This window comes from Squalius cephalus (assembly GCF_949319135.1).
Source record: "Squalius cephalus genome assembly, chromosome: 1".
Lineage (NCBI taxonomy): Eukaryota > Metazoa > Chordata > Actinopteri > Cypriniformes > Leuciscidae > Squalius > Squalius cephalus.
This window is the reverse complement of record NC_137122.1, coordinates 25,772,540-25,792,952: the sequence shown is the minus strand read 5'-3', so window position 1 is coordinate 25,792,952 and position 20,413 is coordinate 25,772,540. Positions and strand designations below refer to the sequence as shown.

At 38.5% G+C, this 20,413-nt stretch overlaps 2 protein-coding genes across 2 annotated transcripts; one reads left to right on the top strand and one right to left on the bottom strand.

Moving 5' to 3' along the window:
* Positions 1 to 533: 533 nt before the first annotated feature.
* LOC307165353 (uncharacterized protein) lies at positions 534 to 5,957 on the bottom strand. Its single transcript, XM_079882906.1, has 4 exons — positions 5,860 to 5,957; positions 3,401 to 4,034; positions 2,321 to 2,467; positions 534 to 2,042 (listed from the first exon to the last, which is right to left on the bottom strand). The coding sequence occupies exons 2-4, from the start codon at positions 3,980 to 3,982 to the stop codon at positions 1,158 to 1,160; spliced, it is 1,614 nt and encodes a 537-aa protein (XP_079739032.1). The 5' UTR covers positions 3,983 to 4,034; positions 5,860 to 5,957; the 3' UTR covers positions 534 to 1,157.
* Positions 5,958 to 6,053: 96 nt separating this feature from the next.
* rnps1 (RNA binding protein S1, serine-rich domain) lies at positions 6,054 to 18,541 on the top strand. The gene is made up of 7 exons (XM_079883028.1): positions 6,054 to 6,173; positions 7,824 to 7,991; positions 10,860 to 11,051; positions 11,150 to 11,255; positions 14,301 to 14,454; positions 17,920 to 18,061; positions 18,326 to 18,541. Coding segments are annotated over exons 1-7 (870 nt in total). The 5' UTR covers positions 6,054 to 6,171; the 3' UTR covers positions 18,432 to 18,541.
* Positions 18,542 to 20,413: the final 1,872 nt, after the last annotated feature.

Sequence of the window (20,413 nt, the reverse complement as noted above, 5' to 3'; positions counted from 1 at the left end):
ACAAAAGCAAAGTTTGGCAACACTGACATTATAAAGATTGCTATTCATAATCATATCAGAAAAGATGAAATGGTGTTAGCTGGTAGACTATATAGCTTTGTATTTGGTTTTGAGATTAACAATGTTGTTGTTACCAGCAAACATTATTTTGTGAACCTAGTTAATGCACGCCAAATGTGTGTTACTATGCAAACTAAACGTATTTCTGTAAAGCAGAGCTGATGTTACCCGTGACTGTTGTTTCCCTGTTTGGATCGACGTTCATTTGAACAACATTGTGACTTCCATCTGCTACCATGGCGTTTTCCACAGCATGTAGCGTGACCGTATTTATTTATGATATGATATGTCCACTGATCTATATAATGCCATTCTATATAGATCAGTGGATATGTCCTTAACACGCGCAGATGCATGACGGAAGTATTCAGTTTCCCGCGAAATCCGTCCCCACAGCTCTAAAATACAATAATTATTATAGGCTTAACATAGTTATTCAGGGTAAGGTAAGAACACAGATTGGAATGTAGATTGATGTACTCACTCATTATTTTTAATTTTATTAAAAAAAAAAAAAAAAAAACTACATAGTTATTTTGTAAATAAAATGATGTGCAACATGATGGTCATTCATGTTAAAACTAAAGTTTACTTTTATGATTATTTCTAAGCATTTTATGCAAAGAAATAGTAACAGCATAAAGATCATTTCAATCCATATCTGCTTGTGCAACACAATGAATTTAAATCCTAAATCTTAATTTTTGTACATCTCTCATACAGCAATGCAATATCATATACTGTTATCATCCAGTAAACTATTGCTATTTTCAGGTTTGCGATTTCCCAAATTTAATATTTACTACACATTTGTATTGATACTGTGTAGTAAATATGTTTGATCATGTGGAAAAATAAAAACAACAACATCACAAACTATGTCTACTGTGATATTTATTTCCTTTTCATATAAAAAAAGGCTAAATTACTATATTAAATAAAATAAAATGGAAAACACTGATTTTTTTTTTTTTTAACTTGGTATAAGTTTCTTGGTGTGAGTTTCTCTGGTAGCCTAAAAAGAGTACAATACAGTAAAATAAAATGCACTGTAGCCCAAAGCATTTGGATACTGAAGTCCATATTTCAGCCATTTCTCAGACGTTCTCCACCTTGATAATGTTCAGCTCGGGTTCGTGCGGTGAAACCGGAAGACTAGAGGACTGGTTAGGAGGGCTGCACGCCTGGAATGATCCCTCTGCACTGGTGGAGGGCATGTCTCCCGATTTACTATCCATCCCTGTAAAGGAGTCTGTGTGTGGCTGTGAATACGAGAGTGTGCTGGGCGAGTATGCTTGTGTGTGGGACTGAGTGAACGTCGACGTGCGTGTTTGAGCGTGGGTGAACGGGGGCCCGCTGGAGGTCGGGCACTGCTGAAACCCGTTCATGGTGGGTGGGCTGAGCTGGTCCAGAGAGAACACCTCGATGCTCTCGAGACCAGAATCGTGGATCTCGTTGTATCGCGTCTGGGCTTGGCTGCACTGAGCGTAGGCGCCCTGGCTGGTCGCGGTCTGGCTGAACGGTGCCGAAGAGGCCAGCGAACAAGACGCTGGAGCGCATGAGGACTGCAGAGGGTCGAATTTGGATGCGAAATCCTGCAGGGTGCTGAGGATCTGCTTCTGGACCTGAGTCTGCTGGGCTTGTTCTCTCTCCAGTCGGCCTTGTTGATCCACCATCATCCTCAACGCCAGGCCCAAACTCCTCAGCTCTGAGCCCAACGATTGGATCTGCTCCTGCAGGCTGCTCACGGCGGCAGGGTCCAGGACGCTCCGCTGGGGAGGAGGAGGAGGAGGAGGGGAAGGCTGGTTGGGCACGTGTTGAACCCGTGCAGAGGGGGATGCATTTTGGGATGTAGCCCCAGAGGTGGCCGGGTCGGGGAGGCGGATGTCGACACGTGGAGGGTGTTGAGGAGCGCGAACAGGAACACCCACACGCTGGTTCATCCATCTCCTGTGAGGACTGGCTCCTTGGTGCAATAATCTCTGAGAAATAAAGATTTAATTAAGCCATCACATATATGGGTAAGAAAAAGTGATCAGCCAGACCCAAGGCTCAGTTATTATAATAATGATTAGTAGTATTAGTAACATGCAATTTTTAAATGTATACTTTAATTAAATTATGTAAAAAATGGTTTTGCATATTGGTTATGGCCGGGACACTTAACCAAAACATAATTATTATTTGTTGTACAAAATGTTCAGTTTTTGTTCTATCTCTAATCATAGTACTGGATTTATGATGATGCTTCATAACTCACCATGTTTGGAGGTCTGGCTGTAGTGAGGTCATAAGAAGCTGCCTGTGGTAAAACAAGCTTTCTCCCATCAGGACCAGAGAAGCAGGACGGATCTCGTCTCACTGACAGCGACACCTGCTGGCCGGTCTGAGGGCCGCTGTCTCTTACCTTCACAAAACACGTGGATTAGTTAAGGCAACACATATATATAATAAATAAATAAGTATATATATAAGCCTTTTTAGAAGTTATATATATTTTTGGTATTGTGTTTTTATGAAAAATAAGCACATGCCCCCTTTAATGTGCACATTTTACATTTTTTATTGACTGTCATTTTTACTTTAAAGAAACAAATTACAACGCTTTTAAATAATTTAAAACAATAAAATGTAAAGGCAACAAATATACCATGGTACATAAATATATTACAATTAAAAAAAAAATCACATTGCTGTAATTTTTTTTTTTTTTTTTTTTTTTTTTTGCTTTAAAGTATTAGAAGAAGAATTAGAGAAGATAATCTCTGCGGATTAGAGAAGAAATGTGCTTAATTTTCATAAAAATAAAGTCACAATGCACATATATATATATATATACTGTTATAGTATATACTATATATATATAAGTTCAAAAGTTTTTTTACTGTTTTTGAAAGAGGTATCTTATGCTCACCAAGGGACTAATATATATGACCAAAAAAAACAGTAATATTGCGCAATATTATTACAATTCAAAATAATAATTTTCCATTTTAATGTTTTAAAATTTAATGTATTCCTGTGATCAAAGTTAGATTTTTAGCATCATTACTCCAGTCTTCAGTGTCACATGATCCTTCAGAAATCATTCTAATATGATGATTTGCTGCTCAAGAAACATTTCTGATTATTATCAGTGTTGAAAACAGAATATTTTTGTGGAAACTCTGAAACAGTATATTTTTCAGGATTCTATGATGAATAAAAAGTTCAAAAGAACGACTTTTGCAACAATATAATGTCTTAACTGTCACTTTTGATCAATTTAATGCATCCTTGCTGAATAAAAGTATTAAATTATTTTCAAAATATATATATTTTGTTAGTACAATCCACCCACCCGTGCTCTGTGGAGCAAAGCCTTATCCAGGAGTCGTTTGCGAGCCACTAGCACAGGATTGGCAGGTGAAGGTGTGTGTCGTCGTCTAACGTAAGAAGCGCCACTCATCGCTCCCGTCCCGACTCCCGAGCGCGGCCCTTGGATCCCAGCATTCTGCGATCCCTGTGCCAAAGAGGTCACGCTGACAATCCGGATGTCCTCGTCTTTCTCCCCACCCTGAGCCTCCCTCCTTCCCGCTGGACCCGTGCCGGAAGACTGTCCTCCTCTGGCATCCGAGGAGGACCCGGCCTGCTGGGAAGCAGCGACTCTGGAAGCTTCTCTGAGGAGGTTCCTCAGCTGCTGATCGCTCCAGCCGACCCGCCGCGTCTCAGAGCCTGCCGTCGGCCCCGTGTGGCCGCTGTTCCTAGCGGCTCCGTCCTCCTTCCGAGCTCTCCCTTGAAACTCCTTCAGGAAAAGGTAGATGGCCTGCGCAGACACCTTGATGTTCTCCAGCTCCAGCACGGCTTTGATCTTCCGGAAGCTCAAACCCGCCTCCCGCAGCTCCACCACCTTGCGCTTGGCAGCGTCGTCCAGTCGGCCCATGCTGGACAACACAGTAACGACACACTAAAAAGTGGGTCGGCTCAGCAAGATCCTGAAATTAATGCAAAAACATGGTTATGTTCGGAATGAAATATTATATGTTTTAAGTCTTTAAAAATTGCTTGGTACAATAATAACAAATAAGCCCTGTCAAAAATTAATGTTAACTGTCACCTCCCTTTTTATCATACATCCTAGATGGTTGTGAATAAAGGCCCATTGAAGTGCTTCGGAACGCGCAGCTTTGTATGATGCGTTGACGTAATTTCCACTGAAACAGGAAGCTAAGGTGGGGCATATTGAATGGCCCCTCCCCCTTTTCAAATAGCCAATAGCGTTTAGTTTACCTCACAGACTGCAAGTCGTACTTGACTGCACCATGGAAGCGAATCCGAGCGCTGATGATACGTTGGATCCTACAGTAGAGGTGTGACTAAATTCTAGACATTTCATTCTTAACCAACGTACAGTTGGAAAACGGAATAAAACTCGATCGTTTGTGCATCCAAACACACATCTCCGACTCATACTGCTCTGTGTCAACAGTCGCTTTGGCCAGGTGGTATTTATAGCATAGGGGGCAGAGCTATAGATTCTAGAGAGCACTGATTGGACAGAAGATGTGATGAGAAGCTGAAGTCCGCAGTGATCCATTTTAGCGGAAGTGAGGGACTGTAAGTTTTTAATGTTTATATCTCCTAAATGCAAGTTGTGTCATTGTTTTGGAGCACAGCAGCTTATTCATGACCTTAAGCTTAACATTATCATACTAAAAGCGAAAAAGCGTACATTTTGATTTCAGGGGGCCTTTAAGGTTGGCCTCGTTTAAAGAAGACACTGAGATTATTGCAGAATTGAAATCATCAAAAAATAAAAGTTAAAGAAGTTTAAGATTACTGTAAAGCAAATGTGCTGAACTAAACATGTTTATTCTATATAACATATATGGGCAATTTCACAAAATAATTTGGACTACAAAGTCTAGACAAGTTGTGTTCCCAATGTGAAGCTGATATCACAAACATTAAGTTTTCATTTGATGAATTCTGAGTGTTTAAGCTTTCGAATGATTTCTAATTTATGATGATTACTAAAATATGTGATAGGGAAAAAAGGCAATAAAAACTGACAGACAGTTAACAGGCTAAGTAAGAATAATAAACTAGGATTTTTTTCTTTTTTTTTAATGTAGTTGATAAATATCATTTATTAAAATATTGTAATAACCCTGTTATGTTATGTTGTGTCGATGCCCCTGTTATAATGTTGAATAAATTGGCCAGACAGGTCCTCCGCACAGACCTTTGTCCAGCTTCATGTCCATACCAGCGTGATGAATCGATCTTCAAGCAGAAGGAACTGGATGAATAATTGAATGCCACCAATCCCAATCTGAACTCTGACCTATAATGCTGCCTGAATCATAAAGTTCATTGTTCATTCATTGGCAAGAGGAGAACTGTCATACTTATATAAACATTAACATTAATCTTTCCTTTTTTGGTCATTGCCTCTCATATTGAATCCCATTTTTGTTTCTCAAAAGAATGAAAGACTACTATACTTTGTAGTAGGCTATATAATGCACTGCATACTTAAAGATAGTAAGCTAAGCAAGCACTGTTTCAAACAGTGTTCAAAACTGTTTAGCTGGTCTGCCAGTCTAACAAGTGTCTTAAATCCTGCAAAACAATCTAAACACACCAGCATGAGGAGCGAAACACCTCCACAGCTGCTTTGAGCTGTTTGTTCAAAAGGTTTAGACAAGCTGTCATTTTCCAAACACCACCAAGCAGGGAACAAGTTCAGATTCATGTAGGGACCCTGTGTAGTGATCTAGTGCACTCAGAACACAATAGAAATCAAGCATTTCTCACCTACTGCGACTTTGCTGTTCAGTTATGTATGTTTGAAGCGACGATGTGCTCCATTATAAAGTCACATGACGACGCTCGCATCCATATCCGTAACGTGCATCTGATAATGTCAACACAATAACAGTAAGTGTCGATGAAACGCACACATTTGTGGTTTACTTTGTGTTGTGATCATTGCAATCACACACGCCCCGCCTCCTTTCGACTGTCGCATGGATAGCGTCATCACGCCTGCGCCCTCACGCAAACGTCGTTAAGACGCGACAGCTGTTTGAGCTCGGCGTTGAATGTGTCGCGCGCTGCTCATTTATCATGTAAGTCTGAATGTTTATTATGATGATCAATAATTATAACTTACGACTGTTTTTTTTGTCTCGTATATGGGTTTGTGTGTATGCAGAGAGATACTAGCCCCGTTTCTTATCATTAATCGTCGATATTTTGCATATGTTGGGTTAATATCGACGGGGTTAGCATTAGCTCACCGCGTTGAATGAAGAGAATCAGTAAACGTAGTTGTTTTTAAAAACAAAGCCTCAAATGTTTCGGATTTGTGTTATATATATGCCATAAAATATCGAGTTTTATACTTTTAAGGCAGGATTTTGCAGTGCGTTTGTCAGTTTGCACATTTAATGTCCTTGTTGGTAAGGTAAATGTATGATATTCCAGAGCATCACTTTCTACTTGAATTGAAATGATTCTTTTTGGCTTATTCTAATCTAATGATGATTTTAGTGAAATAATCTTAAAGTAACTTTGGTCTTAAAGATAAGGATCTTAAGTATAAAATCACGAAATTTTGTTATATACAATACAAAAATGAATGCATAAAATACAACTGACAGTACAAATATAAAAATGATGTTCAGTTATTCAATCAGTAAGAAGTTGTAATGTTCACAATTATCTCGGTTTGTTGGATCTTATGAACTTTCTTGAAGTGCTTGTCGTGATTAATATTAAAAATGTTGTTAATCGTTTCCATCATATTTCTGTCACAGATACAGAAGTTTTAAATGGGTTAGTTCACCCAAAAATAAGAATTCAGCCATTAATTTCTCACCCTCATGTCGTTCCAAACCCGTTAGACTTTCGTTCATCTTCAGAACACAAATGAAGTTTTCTGAGAGTTTTCTGTTCCTCCATTGACAGCTACGCAATCACCACTTTCAAGCCCAAGAAAGGTAGTAAAGACATCATTAAAGTAATCCATGTGACTCCAGTGGTTTAACCTCAGTATTATGAACTGACGCGAGTGCTTTGCTCATAAAAAAAGCATAATCTACCACTTTATTTACAAAAAAATTAAATCCAACACTGAATCACAGCATGAATGTCTGCTCTCGCGTCAACAGAACACGCAAGCCTCATATCTGTATTAGTATCAGTGATACTGGCCTTCATTCACAAAAAGATGCCATTAAACAAGTATTACCGTCTTTATGTTGTTTCTACATTAATTTGGAGATTAACTGTGAAATTATTACATTGTAAAATATATAAATTAGATATAAACCTACAAAAATGTAAGTGTTTTTAATTGTGATTAATCATGATTAATCACAGAGAAAAATTGTGATTAATTGAGTAAAAAAAAAAAAAAAAAATTGCCTGATAGCACAAATAAACATGAGGGCGATTATTTAATGACAGAATTTAAATTTTGGGGTGAACTATCCCTTTAAGAACTCTGCTTCACATTGTACATTCGCTGCCAATGTCCCAATGCCTAATGTCCCCTATAAAGTGTTATTAAATAAACATCCTTTTCCCCCTCAAGCTATAGGTTTTAAATATAATGTGCAAAAGTGTGTGATATGGCATGAAAAACACATTAAAGCTTGGAACCGAGTAAAACTGCATTACATTATTATGACTGATAGCTCACTAGTTTGAGACACGTCTATGGAAAACCAATAGTTTATCAGCAGTTTTCCTATTGTTTTTCTCTCTTCGCACAGGGCACCATCACCAACCAAGCGCAGGGAGCGTTCAGAGGACAAACCCAGGGAACGAGGGAAGGAGAAGCCTGCTGGGAAAGAGGGAGCGGAGAAGGAGAAGGATAAGGAGAGAGGCAGAGACAAGATCCGGAAGCGGCGCAGTAACTCCACCGGGAGCAGCAGCAGCAGGTCAGTAACTGTTTACATGCTCCCTCTTAATGACATTATAATGAGATTTAGGCAATACTGATATCAAACTATACCACGTAAAAACACAATACTTAGATCAAATTGGTGTGATTAAGCTCATAATGGTAGAAACATAATTATTGTAAAATATGTGGTGTATGCTGATTTAAATAACAAAAAATAGACATGTAAACAATTTAAAGGCATATATTCCTCTCTGACCAAAGCGGATGATGTTGTAATGCGACTCATGCACGGGTTTGTGAACTTAGTGATAAAGGAGGCCTCACATTTTGGGGGTGCAGAATAAACTGATTTCATGTTGATAAAGTTGTGCTACATGAATATAATGCAGTGTTGATGGTCACACACATCGAAATGAAGACGTTTAGGCACGTCACCGAAAAGATCCAATACATCCACTGAAATGTTTTGCAACTCACTTAAGTATCCTTGCATCTGTCGATTAAAACACGCCTACTGTATGTGGGTTCATTTGTGCTGTGTGCGCATTGACGTATATGTGAATCATGGTGATTAAAAAATAACCACAATTCTTAGTGAATAATCAGAATAATGAAAATTGCGTGTACATAGGAGCAAAAACACATTTGTTCGCGTCATGTATGATTAAAATCATTACTCTTATTATTGGAAATAATCACATGTAAACGTAGTTATTGTTTGATACATTGATGCGTCAAGGTTAACCCTTTAAGCCCTGAAGGCATTTTTTAGAGTTGTTGTTTTCTGAGTGACATGCACAAAAGGTAAAGACTTATAACTCAAACTCTAGCAAGGAGAGTTATAAGGTAGGTATTGTTTGATAGAAAACTTTTGACATTTTTAAGGGGGGGGGGGGGATACATTTGGACATTCTTATGCTTAGAAACTGCTGATAAAAGACAAAGGATTTTTTTATTTATTTTAATTTTACTTCTCTTTCTTATTTGACATGCAATAACTCAGGAAGGAAAAAAGGTAGGAGGACAATTCTTTTTTTGGTGAAATTCCCCTGCATCTGGATCAAATTTTGTGGTGATAAAGTAATCAAAAGTGACAGCATTTGGAACCAAATGGCGCTTTTCCACTGCATGGTACGGCTCACTTTGGCGCGTTTCCACTGCATGGTTCAGCTCGGCTCACTTTGTGGCGCTTTTCCACTGCATGTTACGGCTTGCTTCGGCTCGCTTTAAATAGTACTACCACCTCTGTTGAAGTTCCAAGCGTACTGTACCGATACTAAAATGTGACGTGAAAACACTACAGATCACTGTCAGTCAGAGAGAATCATCACTACCATGGTCATTGGATTTGCAACACGAGACACCAAACCTGCTAGATTTAAATAGTCAGCAACAGCCACTGCAGTATTATTTGTTCGCACAATTTTTATTAAACAACTTGAAAAAAATAAACTTGAAAAAAAAAGAAATGGCTGAATCGTGGTGACTGGTAGACGAGGTGCAGCAGGCGTTCCTGTCGTTGGTAGCTGAGGAACGGATCGACGTGGAATAAAAGTTTTTCAGCAACTTTAACGACCAGTCTATAAGCCGCTTTCCGACCAAGTAGTTACAGGAACTTAGTTATAGGAACTGTCCACTTCTAAACAGTTCCATGAACTACTCTTCCCCCAAACTCGGGTTTGCTGTTTGCGTTCGCACTGGCCAAGTGGCCATAGGAACTGGTAGGAGGGGTAAGGGACTGACGCAAGCACGCTGACTTTTATTTTGACGGCACGACGGACCTTTATTTTGGCGGCGCTGAGAATGCCAGAGCAATCAATGCTCGCATTCTCTGTGTTTATTAGTTAGCAATCTGTTTAACAGTACTGTTTAATATCTTATCAGATAGAACTGTTATAGAAAGTAGACAGTATATGAAAAAAAGGTTATTAGCCTATGCCGTGTGGTTGATGTCCAGTGTTGTTAGCTGGGCAGAAATACATAATCATGTTTGGCTTGGTCCCCTCAAAGTTGCGTTGGATTTTCTCTTCAGCATAAAGGTTTAGAGACCCATCTATCACTGTTTTCCATGTTTGTATAGTTAGATAATGGAGTAAATATATAGGCTATAATCTGTGTGTTTACATTCTAGCTGTTTTAAAAATGTCGGGTGCTGGTGTTCCGCGTGTGTTCGGTCATCAGCGTACTCTTACGTCACGGATAGTTCCTATAGTGCTGGTTTAGACCCTACTCTGAAGTAGGACCCAAATTAGTTCCTACAAATGGAGTTCCTAGAACTAAAATCGTTCCTAGTTCCTGCGGTGCGAGCACGCCGACATCCGGGTACTTTAGCCAATAGTTCTAGGAACTGTGAAAAGGTTCCTCCGGTCGGAAAGTGGCTTATAATCCCACCCACTTTGAAGTGGTACTAAACTGCAGTGGAAAAGCAAACCGTGCCGAGTCGTGCTGCGCCGTACCGCACTGAGCCGTACTATGCAGTGGAAAAGCGGCAAAAGTACCCTAAACAAACACCCGGAAGGCATTTATACAATTGCAATGAATTATGTTGATTTTGGATTCATTTCGATCAGGAGCATCCACTTAGGAATGATTTGTCATTTTCTGCAATCAATACATGTTAAATGAAGTTACAAGCTTAAACGTCACTTGAAAGCTACATTTGATTTTACTTAGCAACTTGTGCGCTTGTGGAGTTTTGTGTGTTATAACTCCATGAGAGAACATCTTTAGATCCAAGTGATGGATTATGGTAAATTTGGGCTCTTTTTAATCATGAGAATCTGCAGTAAATAACGCTGTGTAGTTTTCACAAAATGAGCATGTTTCATGAAGTTACTGTGCGGCACACTTCAGGTTTCTAGGGTTAAATGTGTCTAATGATGCGTTTTTCATCTGACTTCAGATCCAGGTCCAGTTCCAGCTCCAGCAGCAGCTCTGGATCCAGTTCGGGCTCGTCCAGCGGGTCCAGCTCTTCTTCTGGTTCCAGCCGCTCCGGTTCATCCAGTTCCTCTCGTTCCTCTAGTTCATCCGGGTCCTCCGGGTCTCCCAGCCCAGGCCGCCGTCGTCATGACAATCGGCGCCGCTCACGATCAAAGTAGGTTCCTGGCTTTTTGGCTTTCTTGTGATATTAACCGGTTAATGCCTGGTTGTGCCATTGTCACTTACTGAACGTGGGTTTGCGCTTTTAACCAGGTCCAAATCACAAAAACGGACTGATGAGAAAGAGAGGAAGAGGAGGAGCCCGAGCCCCAAACCCACCAAACTTTATCTGGGAAGACTCACCAGGAACGTAACCAAGGTACAGTTGAAGATCACTGTAGAGCTGCACGATTAATCGTTAAAAGATCACAATCTCGATTCAAACACCCACGTGATCTTATTCCTAAACAACAACGTTGTCTAACGCCCGTTTCACATTGCAAGCATCAGCGGTGTGAACAGCATATGTTGTCGCTGCCCATGTTGATGAATAAGAGGGTCGGTCGTCATTCTTCCTTTGTGAACGCTCTCATTAAATGATATGGCTGCAACACAAAACTCGTGCTGCTAACGCTTGAGATGTGAAACTGTTTAAACTTTAGTTAACCGTTGAAAGTACAATCATCACACTAGGGCTGTGCAATTAATTGAATTTCGATTTCGATTTCGATTTTTGCTCCCAACGATCACCAAAATAGTATAATCGAGTAAAAACGATTATTTTGCCATGTTCCGTTTTGAAAGAACGCTCTTATTTTGTCTTGTGTTCTGAATGACACGCGCACGCGCACATCCGCCCCTCCCGATGCCATAAACTCTCTCAGCTTGAATGTTTAAACTGATAAAACTTAAAAATAAAGTGAAAATGATAAACTTTAGTTACGATGCAATGCTGGCCCGATTGTACAAGTGACAATTCCGTCATGTCCCGACTCCTAAACGTGAATGTGTAGTTTCGACGCTTGCCTTGTCCAGCGCATTTTGAGAGATGGAGAGAGAGAAGACGCAGCGCCGCTGAACACTCACGCGTTTTGTGAAATTGCGTCTTGGAGAAAGTTTTAAAATTATTGATTTGATTTTATAATCTGTGTGGATTCATTTAGGCTACTCATACAATCTACATGCTAAAGTGAATCAATGTTTGCGGGGGAATTTCCCGCATTATAAGTGGTAGACCTGCGGGAATTATTAAAATACTCATTGAAGGATTATCTGTTATATAGTATTTATTTTAATATTTCAAAAAGTACAATCAATGTTCAAATTTCGATTTTTTAAGAATTGTTGAAAGGTGTCTTTGGTAACACTTTACAATAAGGTTCATTAATTAGCATTATTTAACTACCTTTGTTAAGATTAACTAATAATGAACAATACTTCTACAGCATTTACTAATCTTAGTTAATATTAATTTCACCATTTACTAATACGTTATTAAAATGAAAGGTTGTATTTGTTAACATTAATGCACTGTAAACTAACATGAACCAACAATGAACAGCTGTATTTTTATTAACTTTAAAACATTAAAAAAGATTAATAAATACTGTAACAAATGTATTTCTCATTGTTAGTTCATGTTAGTTAATACATTAACTAATGTTAACTAATTAACATTATTGTAAAGTGTTACCGTGTCTTTTTAATAAATGCAACACATTCCCAAAGTCATATGAAATAATCGTGTTACATAATCGTGATTTCAATATTGACCAAAATAATCGTGATTATGATTTTTTCCATAATCGAGCAGCCCTACATCACACTGCAACATTCAAATCTGCATTAGCGCTGATTCGGAGAGAGCAGCTACCATGTAAATGTACTGTATGAAATGTATGTGTTACAAACATTTAAATAACTGGATAAAACCTTACTGGGATAAAAGTTTATAGTTTGGGTATAAACACAGATGATCAAATAAGAGTATGTATTGCATTGTTACGCCAGGAGATGGCGACAAGTGAGTTTACAAGAAAGATTTTTAAAAGATTTATTCACACACTGATTCATCCATAATAATGAAACAAGTCTTTATGAATGAGACATTGACTTCAAATTATTTTTTTTATTTCATTCAAATTTCTATCATTTTTATTTCATTCAAATTTCTATCATTTTTAAAGAATAAAACAATGAACATTTTATCAGAAACTCTAGTTTGCATGTTATTTTGTTTAGTTGTCTTTTTTTTATTATTAGATATAGATTCAGATTATCAATTTGCGTCTGTGGATTTAATTTACAATCCATATCTTTAAAGGCTGTTTTCTCAAAATGATTTTGTCAGAAATCTCCGCCTCCAGTTCAGCAGCACTTATACATCAAACTTTCAGGGATGTGATTTTTCCGGATTAATCCGGAATTCTGGATTTTCCGACCTGAAAATGTGACCTACGTGAATCATGCAGATCTGTAAAAAAAAAAAAAAAAAAAAAAAAAAAAAAAAACAGGAGTCTCACAGCCGTCACCATGGTAACCCGGGACGGAACCACAATCGCCGTCCCCGCGCAACAGGGCCACACCAGGCGGCACGTCACCATGCTTACAGATGGCAAAGAGATGCATTTTTCCTTCCTTTCCAAGTACAGGGATGCTTTTTTCACGTCAGTTCGGGTGACAAATTCATCTGAAGCCTATTTCATAGCTTAATGTGAGGGACATAAGTCTATTTACATCATTAAAGTTTACGAAAACTCGTTTTCCCTCCTCTGCGGCTGTCAATCATTCTCCATTCAGTATACAAACAGCGCGCGCGCCTCGTCCGGTTACAGCAGCATACAAGCACGGTAAAACTCTCTCCAATATGATATTCACATTATAATGCTTGTCTCAGTATATTTTCCTGCTTTTTTGTCCTTAGCCAATCACATGCCTGAACTTTACAGTTTTATTCTCATCTATATTCTGAAAGTTTTTACTGGGGTTTCTTCATATCATTTGTCTGATTTATATAACACTTTATTCCTAAAACATGATGATCTTTTTTCTTCTTCTGGATTTAGACAGTGTTTTCTGATTAATGGAACATTTATCCAATGTTCAGATCTCTAAAACATATGCAAATGTAATTGACTACATTTGCATATTTAAACATTTCAGAAAACTTTTTCAGGGATTTAACAGCAGCATTAAGTATTCAAGACATTCAGAAATTGAAAAAAAAAATTACAAAAGCTATAAAAGCAATTAAATATATTGTGTAATTTAACTAGTTTTTTTATATTACAAAAAGTATGACAATTAACACATGCTTTTTTTTTTATTATATATCTAAAGGTTTTAAGTGTTGAATATAGATGTGTATTCCTGAAAATTGCTACTCCTATAATGCTTTGTGTTTCTGTACTTGGATTTCCTATAGGAACATATTCAAGAGATCTTTTCAACGTATGGCAAGATCAAGATGATTGACATGCCTCCAGACCGTTTGCACCCTAATTTGTCAAAGGGTTATGCTTATGTGGAATATGAGTCTCCAGAGGATGCCCAGAAAGCCCTGAAACACATGGACGGAGGTAAAAAAAAAAAAAAGCAACTTGATTGCATAATTTCTAGGGTTATTATCGTTAACTAGAGATGCACCGATTCCGATTTTCGATTTTTCATTGAGTTTGACCTGCCGATACCGATTTTAGCCGATTCCGATTAAATTTTTTCTAACCACTTTACAACGCACACAAATATTTATTTTCTATCTTTTCTTTAATAGAACATTTTGCATAGAACATAGATAATTTTTTGAACAGATAATCACTGTAAAATAGAACTATATAAATTATTCCTGGTGTGGGAAATACACACACACACATAGGTTATATATACATATACACACACACACACACACACACACACACACACACACACATATATTTATATAGCCTTGCAGTATAAAGATATTTCTGTCTAGCTTACTTTATTTATTTTTTATAATCATAACCATACTTGCAACCAAAACTGAATAATGAAAACAAGTTTAAATGGGTAAATCTTCTACAAATATTTTTGAGTCTTCATTTTCGTTTCTGACATACTCCAGTTCTTGTTAAAACACACTAGACATGCTTATTCTGTGCATTTTGAGCACTTTTTGTGTGAATTCATTTTTATTTTGTCCATCAAAAGCAGGGGTGTCAAACTCATTTTCACTGAGGGCCACTTCAGCATTATGGCTGCCCTCAAAGGGCCGGTTGTAACTGTAAGACTTTTAAAATGTTAATATATTGTCTCTTTATTTGATTATTACTTATTTAAGTTACACATATTGTATATGCATTTGCAGGGGTGTTTCTAGGTTTTAAAAACATCAGGGGATGAGCCTGAAACATCAGGACCTGGGTAATAATGATTTGATACAGATAATATTGTATTATATATGCAGGGGCAAACTGGCTCAAAAATTCAGCCCTGGCACTGTAGCCACACCAGCACACATTACCACACAGTCATGCGTATTCAAATGTGAGGTAGTTAGGGGGGTTCGGGGGCATGCTCCCCCGATAAAATTTGGATTTCTCGGACCTACATATGTGCATTTTAAGGTGATTAAATTTGGATAACAATAGCTTTAAAAGCATGTCAGTGGGCAGTAGCATACATTTTTTGTCAAGATAACAGATTCTTAAAAATGAGAATGAGGATAAATGTTGAAATGAATGATCCACACTACAAAATGGAAATGCAGAATGTTTCTGCTTATTGTTGACAATACACAATGACATATTCCAAACAGGAATGGCCTTAAATGAGAAATCTTTTAAGGATTATTTTGCATAGATGTTACATTTCAATCAAAAACCAGTGCAATCTTTTTTTTGTCCAGAGGCAAATGAGCAATTTATATATTAGCATTAAAGATTGGTTTCAGCAACTTGTTTCTTTCCTGAGTTAATCAATGTTTTTGGCACTAATCAGTTTAAAGTTCAATTGTTCACTCATAAAGACAGTCACTTGTCGCCACCTACTGGCTTAATGATGCAAGTGGCGAAAACACAGACAAGCGGAATGATACAAATGGTGAAAAGGCTAATACTGGTACCTATATTAAAATAATATAAAATATCAATATATTATTCTTCAATCAGTTCTATGCAGCAGAATCAGATTTAACAGAATTTTTTTTGACCAATTGTCAAAATAAAGTATAGTCCTACAAAGCTATTTTTTATCAGAGCATGAGCAGAGCAGGGAGAGGACCAGTGAACGAGAGGATCGTGATTCGTGTAATTTTACCAGTGTTGTGCAGCACTTGCAAAAAGAAACAAGTCCAGAGAAATTTCATGTCGGCACGTTTTTTAAGCGGACTTTGCTTTTCCGATGAGCGTGAGCAGAACTCGCAAGTAACACTCTCTCTCTCTCACACACACACGGAGGTTGCTTGTGGAACATTGAGCAGAACGCGCTGTGGACACGGAGCGGAGAGCACAGCGCACACACACAGCGGAACGCGTTTAGAAGTTATGCATCTTCGGAAGCGGACTCGCACGCAAAGTCATAAAACACGCTGAGCCAGAGTCAAACCATCGCCGAACACGGAGGGGCACGGCGGCTTTTTAGTATCTTTCGGGAAAAAAAACGAAAATGTTATTTTCGGCCGAAAATTTTCGGCAGCCTAAATTTCGTTGCATCCCTAATTTTAAGACACCCATATGCTCTCGCGGGCCATATAAAATAATGTGGCGGGCCGGATTTGGCCCGCGGGCCTTGAGTTTGACACATGTGATCAAAAGTGTGCTTTCACTTTAATTGAGCGTGAGCAGCGCAGCAAAAATAGACTCGGCGCCGAAACCTTGCGCTTCACTACTGCTCATGCGACGCTCCTGCTTGACGCTCGCGCTGCTCCTGCTCGCGGTGTGAATGCACTCATTGATTAAAGGAGAACTCCGGTCGTTGTTCTCTGTACTGACAGCACTCCAAATGTACAAAAAAATGAGCTCAATGTTAAAATTGACCAGAGTTCTCCTTTAACATGCATGCCGGAAAAAAACCGCACCGCTCACGCGCCGCTGACATTTGCGGTGTGAAACGGCCGTAATTTACGAGGTTCCTAAATGTGCGTTCCGTGTGCACGTGTGATGCTGATGTTGCGCAATGTTAATCATGCGGCGCCCGAGTGCATTTGACCAGCATAAAATCGGCATATGTCAGACTGACCGGCCGGTCGCCGGTCATGGCCGATCACGTGAAAATCGGCCAATTCCGGTCACCAGCCGATCAATCGGTGCATCTCTATCGTTAACTGTTAAACTGTTGGTGTGTTTATTTGGGTTTGTGTTTCTCAGAAATTGCTTACTGCACCTTTAACATTAACTATGAGCAATAATTTTACAGCATGAATCTTTGTTAATGTTAATTAAAATACAGTTGTTTGTTAATGTTACTTCACAGTTCATTAATGTTAACTGTTACAACTTTACTGTTAGCAATTTTATTGTTAGTATTAGTAAATGTAGATATTTATGCTGTAGAAGTATTGTTTATTGTAAGTTCATGTTAACTAATATAATGTTGTAAAGTGAATATTGTAAAGTGTTACCATTCAAATACAATATCATGTTATTTTTTTTATTTTTTTTCATTTTGTTAAACATGAAATACTAAAATAATAAATGAATACAATTGAAATAAGAATAAGAACTTGATAGACAATAAATAGACAAATTCAAAACATTACAAAAAGTTTAGAAATTAAACTACATTAGTCAGCATGTACTAACAAATACTTCTACATTTACTAACACACTTTTAAAATCAAATTATTGTATTTTAACATTTGTAAATGCACTGTGAACTAACATGAACAGACAATGAACAATTAGATTTTTGTTAAACTAATGATAATAATGATCAATGTTAACAAATGAGACCTGATTGTAAAGTGTTCCCGAAAACCCTTAAATAATACGTCACTGAATCTAAAATAAGGCTGATCAGTGGAGATGGGTTTGTTAGAAGGTGTTTCTCACTCTCTGCTGCTTTCTCAGGTCAGATCGACGGTCAGGAAATCACAGCCACTGCTGTCCTGCCTCAGAGGATTCGACCTCCCATGAGAAGACCGTCCCCTCCGCGCCGGATGCCTCCTCCGCCTCCCATGTGGCGCCGCACGCCGCCTCGCATGAGGAGAAGGTTGGCTTTTAAACTGTTTTAGTCCGACTAGGATTTTGTGTTTTCTGTGCAGGTCGATGGGAACCAATCTATCCGGCCTAAATTTAATTTTAGTCCACACTTCGCACCTGTTTCCAAATGTCCGATCTGTCCTTTCACCTCGTGTTTGTTTATTCGTCCTCGTACTAGACAGGCTTTCTGCCTTTTATGTGTCTTATCAGGTAATAAGCGCATGCACGTCTATGATTTATCTTTGCCAAAGCTGACATTTCGTTCTTGCCTCAGGTCTCGCTCTCCACGTCGACGCTCCCCGGTGAGAAGACGCTCTCGCTCCAGGTCTCCGGGTCGCAGACGACATCGTTCCCGCTCCAGCTCCAACTCGTCCCGTTAGCCGACGCCCCATTCTCACCAATGGCTTCTCCTGACGGCCCTTTCATATTTTAGCTGGAGATGACAAATAAATTGTCCCTGTTTTTTTCCCCTTTTCTCTAGTACCCCTCAGGATTGTACGTAAAAGCCTAGTCTTATAACATCATTGAAGTTAGGGTGGGTGTGCTTGGTTTTTTATTGCGTCTGTGTTTGTACACTCACTGGGATTGTGCTAGATGCTTCATTTTACTGTGACTCGTTTTGTAATGTGCTTTTCTTTTTTTGAGAAACTCAGCTTTTTACCGGTTTATGTTGTGTGATTAAAATGCATGACCTTTTTTATCCAAATGTTTGCATTTTTCATGGAATTGTTTCTGTTAGTGACATTAGCGGTTCCTCAAAATTCATCTCTCGACATCACCACCTAATCCTGTAAAATCTGATGATCTGTAAGATTGAAAACAGAAAAATCAATAAACCAGTTTAACAAGTAAAATCCTCAGTAATCATTTATGTTGTTACAATACAAACCTACGTGACTCCTTTTTTAAATTATTCCTTAACACAAAAGATGTTTTCCTAAGCCTTCAGTTATTTTATACCTGTAAAGCCTGAACAGTGTATTGAAGCTAAAGACAAAATCTAAAATCTTTGTTGAGCATCATCTTTAATACATCAGGCTTTTATAGCTCTCATGGGATGATACTCTGAGAATATGGAGCTCATAATCGAGACTTAAACTAAGCAAAAATATGCAACTTTGTGCAGATGCTTATATTTATATGGCCAAATAATAACATAATAGTAAGAATTCTGTAAATCAATGAAGTTTCTATAACAGTATAGCAAACTACTTGCATAAAATGCATAAAAATATCAGTTGTCACTCTATCTCTACCAATGTCTTTGTAAGATGATATTTAAATGTGCAGAAACGCTGTAGAAAGTGGATCTGAAACTCTTATATATTTACACACCACTTCTATTATTGATTGCTTGCTATCAACTGCCAAGCCTCTAATTCGTAAACAAAACGATTTACTCACAGCATAAACTCCGGCACAATCTGCATATTTTTAAACTCTCAAGACAGATGTCACAACCCGAACCTCAGAGATTGGCTGCCAACCGCGTTTTTCGCTTGATATTTGCATAAAGTCTAAAACTGGCCAACCTTTTGACGCTCTTGGCCGCTCTCAACGCTTTTCTGGTCCGCTGTCAATCCCACAATGCACTGCGTGAGCCTGAAGCTCGACTTCCATAAGTCGCTCCGCGGCTCCCTTAAAGGTAGGGTAGGTAGGAATTTTATAAAAAAAAAAAATCCAAATTTGTTTAAACTTTCTATATATATCAATACATAATTAAAATGTAAGTACTCTGAAAAAAAGAGTATAAAAATCGAGTGACTCTAGACCGTTTAATCTGCATTAAACACAGCTCATTATTTCCATTCGGGACGAAACAAAGGATTGGCTTAGGCGACTGTCACTCTCTCGCAACCATGGCAACCACCCTTTTGCCACAGGATCTGCCCACTTGCGCGAACCCGTTTGATTTGAGGAATTCAAGAGGCACGGAACCTAGGAATAGCAAAACAATCAAAATTCACATTACCGGCATATGCAGTTAGCGAAGGCAAACAAGGCAAAAAAAGGAAGACAGTACTAGAAAAGGTAATGAAAAAAAAAGTCTTTGGATAAACAAAGAAATAAAACGCGTGTCAATATCCTCAGACCCTAATTGCACGGCCTCTTGCACAACCTCCTCTGCTTCGCCCTCGACCCCGGACCTGTCCTCGAGCTGACGATGCGGTACTTGTCTCTGGAGTGTAGTCCTCATCAGAGTCAACAATGCTTTCATCATGGAAACTCTTACATGCAGAACACCATATGTTATGAATCTTACACGAAATTCATCTTCATCACAGTGTAACTGATGGTAATGGAAAAACGTGTATCAATACAACCTGTTTTTAGCTTTGCCTTATAGATATAACTAGCTCGT

Bases quoted from the DNA above. Each gene is read 5' to 3' on its own strand.
- LOC307165353 (XM_079882906.1), bottom strand. From the start codon at position 3,982: ATGGGCCGACTGGACGACGCTGCCAAGCGCAAGGTGGTGGAGCTGCGG. The intron at 2,468-3,400 runs GTGGGTGGATTG...TGTTTTGTGAAG, and splicing joins CTTTGCTCCACAGAGCACGG to GTAAGAGACAGCGGCCCTCA. The intron at 2,043-2,320 runs GTGAGTTATGAA...TTTATTTCTCAG, and splicing joins CAGCCAGACCTCCAAACATG to AGATTATTGCACCAAGGAGC.
- rnps1 (XM_079883028.1), top strand. The intron at 11,052-11,149 runs GTAGGTTCCTGG...GCTTTTAACCAG, and splicing joins CGGCGCCGCTCACGATCAAA to GTCCAAATCACAAAAACGGA. The intron at 14,455-17,919 runs GTAAAAAAAAAA...CTGCTTTCTCAG, and splicing joins CCTGAAACACATGGACGGAG to GTCAGATCGACGGTCAGGAA.